The sequence below is a fragment of the Photinus pyralis genome, unplaced genomic scaffold (genome assembly GCF_008802855.1).
Source record: "Photinus pyralis isolate 1611_PpyrPB1 unplaced genomic scaffold, Ppyr1.3 Ppyr1.4_LG5, whole genome shotgun sequence".
Lineage (NCBI taxonomy): Eukaryota > Metazoa > Arthropoda > Insecta > Coleoptera > Lampyridae > Photinus > Photinus pyralis.
Genome location: NW_022170596.1, coordinates 10,643,731 through 10,648,365, shown reverse-complemented (window position 1 = coordinate 10,648,365; position 4,635 = coordinate 10,643,731). Strand labels below are relative to the sequence as shown.

The following is a 4,635-nucleotide window of genomic DNA, read 5'->3' as shown; positions in this document are numbered from 1 at the left end:
TTATTTAAAAATGCAATTTGCGTTATTTCTACAGCTCTTTGGTTTATTGCGTCCACCCTACGAGTAAAAACTCGTAGCGTCCACCGGAAGGAGACAAGGAACGCCATTATTTAATTCCTGGTTACAGTAAGTACTGTTCGTTGTATTAAATTACAACAATATTTCAACAAAATAAAACGAAGACGCCGTATTTTCCGTTTTCCATTAACCGACCTGACTCTTTATATTCTTTGGAATAAAAAGTAAAAATTACCTACACGCATTCACAAACACACATAAAAAAGAAAATGAATACGAATAAGCATGTAAGAGCGTTTAAGTACTTACATCTCCAATCACCAACATTGTAAAAAAATTCAGTTCACGCACAAAATTAATACACACAAGTAACGTCAGGCACGAGCTAAAATTGATTACTGATTTACAAACGTGCTTTGTCTTCTATTTATAACTAGATAGGTCCTTACGGACCTATCGGCGCCGTTTAATTAACGTACGCCTTTTTTTGTTGTTTACCGTATAGAATTAAAAAAAAATTTTTTTTTAAATTTTTTTATATTTTTTTAAAATTATTTTATTATTTTTTTGTTTCTTTATGTGGTTTACCGTTTGTCAATTTTTTTTAATTTTTTTTTTTATTTTTTATTTTTTTTTGTTATTTTTTTTGCTTAATGGTTGTTACAATTTTCTAAAACGGGAAAAGAAATTTGATTCGGTTCAAAAAAGCATCGATATGTCAATGGTCAATCTCATTACATAGGTTGGTAAAAATGCTTCGCATTTTAAGACTGCGCTAGAGTGAGTATATTTTGCACAAATATCGCCGAAAATGGGATATTATACGTTTGTGTATTAATTTTTGGAGGTGTAATCTATGTTCGGCGCAATATATATTTTTGCACAATTTAATTAGATGAACTTACCATAAAAATTTCGATCAAATTACCCCACATCATTGCGCATGCCCAATACGACTTCTGGCGGAGCAATTGACAATTTTTTTAAATTTGTGAAGAATGTTTTTGTTTTTTGGAACATCACCTATAGTCATTTTTTTTTAATTTCGATTCAACTTGTTAAATCTTTAATTTTGATAACACTTTAAAATGATTTATGTTTTTCGTTTGTCAGATGTCAACACGCACTATTAGGTTTGAACAAAGACAATTTCTCAGTTTCAGTTTTGATGCGGTAAGAAAATGATATTGAGCAGACTGAATTAACATTTCTTTTAAATTTGTTTTTTGGATACATCACATATATATACAAAGTTGTTTTTTTTTTTAATTTCGATTCCAGATCAGCGCATAATTGCACATAAAGATTTTCTAATTTTGGGAACAATTTTTGGGTATGATGAGACATACTCGTCTCGCTCCGATTTGTTACGGTCCATAGCTCGGCTTCGCCTCGCACTGTTCGCTGTTCAACAAAGACAATTTCTCAGTTTCAGTGTTGGTGTGGTAAGAAAATGATATTGATCATTTTTTTGAATTTGCGAGGAATATTGTTTATGAAAACATCACCTATACAAAGTTTTGATGAGACATACGCTCGGCTCCGGCGGCTTCGCCGCCTCGCCTCACTCTTATTTGTCGCGGTCCATAGCTCGGCTTCGCCTCGCACTGATCACTATTCCACAAAGACAATTTCTTCGTTTCAATTTTGGTAATCTAAGAACATAATATTGAGCAGACTGAATTGACAATTTTTTTGAATTTGTGAAGAATATTTTTGTTTTTTGGAAACATCACCTATATTAAATGCCTTTTTTTTTAAATTTCTATTCAGCTTGTTCAATCCAAATTTGCACATAAGATTTTTTAAATTTTATTATCATTTTTTGGATTTGATGACAAATACGCTCGGCTCCGGCCGCCTCGCCTCGCTCTGATTTGTAACCGTCCATAGCTCGGCTTCGCCTCGCACTGTTCACTGTTCTACAAAGACAATTACTCAGTTTCAGTGTTGGTGTGGTAAGAAAATGATATTGATCAGACTGATTGGACATTTTTTTTTGAATTTATGAGAAATATTTTTGTTTTTTGGAAACATCGCTATGCAAAGTTTTTGGAAAATTTCGATTCAACTTGTTGACTCCAATTCCTAACATAAATGCATATAGAACACAAATGGTAATACTTATTGGTTTTGAGGAGATATCCGTTCGGCTCCGGAATTGGTGTGAAAAAAAGTGTAATGTGTAAAAAAGTGTATTGGGCATTGGTAAATGTCGTTTGCCACTGTGGACGTAGAGAGACGAGTCTAAGGGAGGGCCGGAGTTATGCCGAACTCGCCTTCGGCTCGCTCGGCATTGGTGTACAAGACGCGTGTATTAAGAATCGAAAGTCTTTGGTTATTTTACTTGGTTGGGGAAACGGGTAAAAAGAATTTTTATTTGAATTTGTATTTCGAAAAAAGTTAAAAAAAATTGCTTAAATCTACACGTAACCCATGTCCAGCGCTGCTTGGTGTCACATTCGATTTAGCTTCATTTATAATTTTTGTTTAAATTTGTCTTTTAAAAAGTTAAAAAAAAATTTCTTAATTCTACAATTTTTTTTTATTGCCTTTATTTTATAGTGGGCGGAGTGTTAGCAATTTGCTACTCTTCCCACTCAACCCACTATACAATCACAAACAGCCATGCCTTACCTGGGATTCGAGCCCAGGACCCTTGTAGCCAAAGTTAGAGCTTCTAACGTAAGCTCTTCCGAGCTACGCAGGTCGGCAAATAACCTAATGTCCACCGCTGCTTGGTGTCACATTCGATTTAGCTTCATTTATAATTTTTGTTTGAATTTGTCTTTTAAAAGTTAAAAAATTTTTAAAAATCTACAAATAACCTAATATCCACCGCTGCTTGGTGTCACATTCGATTTAGCTTCATTTATAATTTTTGTTTAAATTTGTCTTTTAAAAGTTAAAAAAAATGTCTTAAATCTACAAATAACCTAATGTCCCAGGCTAAGGGAGGGCCAAATTGATTTGAAAAAATTATAATGTGTGATTGGCCATTGGTAAATGTAGTTTGCCACCGTGGACGTAGAGAGACGAGTCTAAAGGCATTGGTATACGAGGCGCGTGCACATAAGATTTTAAATATATCACTTTTTGGTTTTGATTACAAATACGCTCGGTCGCGGCGACTTTGCCGCCACGCCTCGCTCTAATTTGTAACGGTCCATAGCTCGGCTTCGCCTCGCACTGTTCACTGTTCTACACAGACAATTTCTCAGTTTCAGTTTTGGTAATGTAAGAAAATTATATTGAGCATACTGAATTGACAATTTTTTTTTTTAATTCGTGAAGAATATTTTTTTGGGTTTTTCGTCTCTTCCTTCCTTTGCCCTATACGAATTCTTTAAAACTTGCAATTTTACCTAAAAACGATCTGCCTAGTGCACCTTGCGTCTTACTCTTACCCCTGCGGGGGGTCGCGCCGTACCGACGAAAAAATTCGCGCACCCCTAACCCCTAACGGTTACGAATTTCGGAAGTACCAACGTCGAATAACTTCGCCTCCAGGTTCGAAGAAGTGTTTTTTCTTGATTTTTTACAACTCTTACCACTCATTCTTGCTATCGTGCCGGCATCCTCGAAGCGCTTACAGTTTAACTTCCGGAGCGAGAAATCACAACTACGGGAGTTCCGCGTGGGAGAAAACCTCTCGCGAGATTTCCTTCATTTTCGCATATCTTCTTCGCCGCAACGTACCGATCGTATTTATAAATTTTCAAAAAATTTCGTCCCCAGGTAGGTATAACAATTATAATAATAATTGCGATTTCCCCATTATCGTATATCAAAACAACCCCTCGTCAAGGGGTTAGTTCCAATCCCGATCGCCTTCCGATCGGGCGTCTCCAATAGAGAAGTAAATAGGCTAACTTTTTCCCATCGTAAGTACAGACCTACAAAGCAACGTTTAAAACTTAGCGCAGCCGCCGAAGCCGAGCGACGTCTTTTATTTCGCATCTCGATGTGCCAGACGAAGCCCGGCGACGCGTCGACGGCTCCGATCGACGTAAAATATCGAGTTCCTGCGTGCCCGAGTACGGAGACGACCTTTTGAATCGAAATTTTCCAAAAATTTATCGCTTAATCGACATTCCCGAGTGCGCAAGTCGAAAATTCAAAAACGTCCCCGATTCGAGCGATCGACACGTCAGACGTTGCATTTTACCTCAAAGGACACGTTACAAAAGGTTTCGTCGAAATACGAGCCCTACTTCGAAAGTTAAGCGGAAAAATTAAAAACGAAAAAATTTCCATACTATCCCCTTTCTTCGAAAAAATCGAAAAAAAAATTGTCAAAAATCGTCGCTTTTTCGACGTCATCTTATGCGTTTTGGTGCGGAGATTGCAAAAACGAAAAAAAAATCTAATAAAAGATTTACGGTTTCGGCGGTAGAGGGCGCCCTTTGTTTTTCGAATTGTGCGCGCCTTTACAAAAAAAATCGTAATTTAGCCAATACTCGAGGTATTCGAGAGGTCGACCCGGCGATCGAAAGTGGAAGGACGGGGCCATCCTACGACACCTTCACCTCCCCCAAAAAATCGATGGTGTCTCCGGGAGAGGACGTCGAAGAAAAAATGAAAATACTCACGAAAATGGGCGCAAAATGGGCACTC

At 37.1% G+C, this 4,635-nt stretch overlaps 1 protein-coding gene across 1 annotated transcript in view; it reads left to right on the top strand.

The window, feature by feature from the left end:
* Positions 1 to 3,982: 3,982 nt before the first annotated feature.
* LOC116170157 (larval cuticle protein LCP-30-like) overlaps positions 3,983 to 4,635 on the top strand; it is a 4,680-nt gene continuing 4,027 nt past the window's right edge. Inside the window, exon 1 of the mRNA XM_031486375.1 lies at positions 3,983 to 4,027. Coding sequence (XP_031342235.1) covers positions 3,983 to 4,027 — 45 coding nt within the window. The remainder of the gene's footprint in view (positions 4,028 to 4,635) is intronic.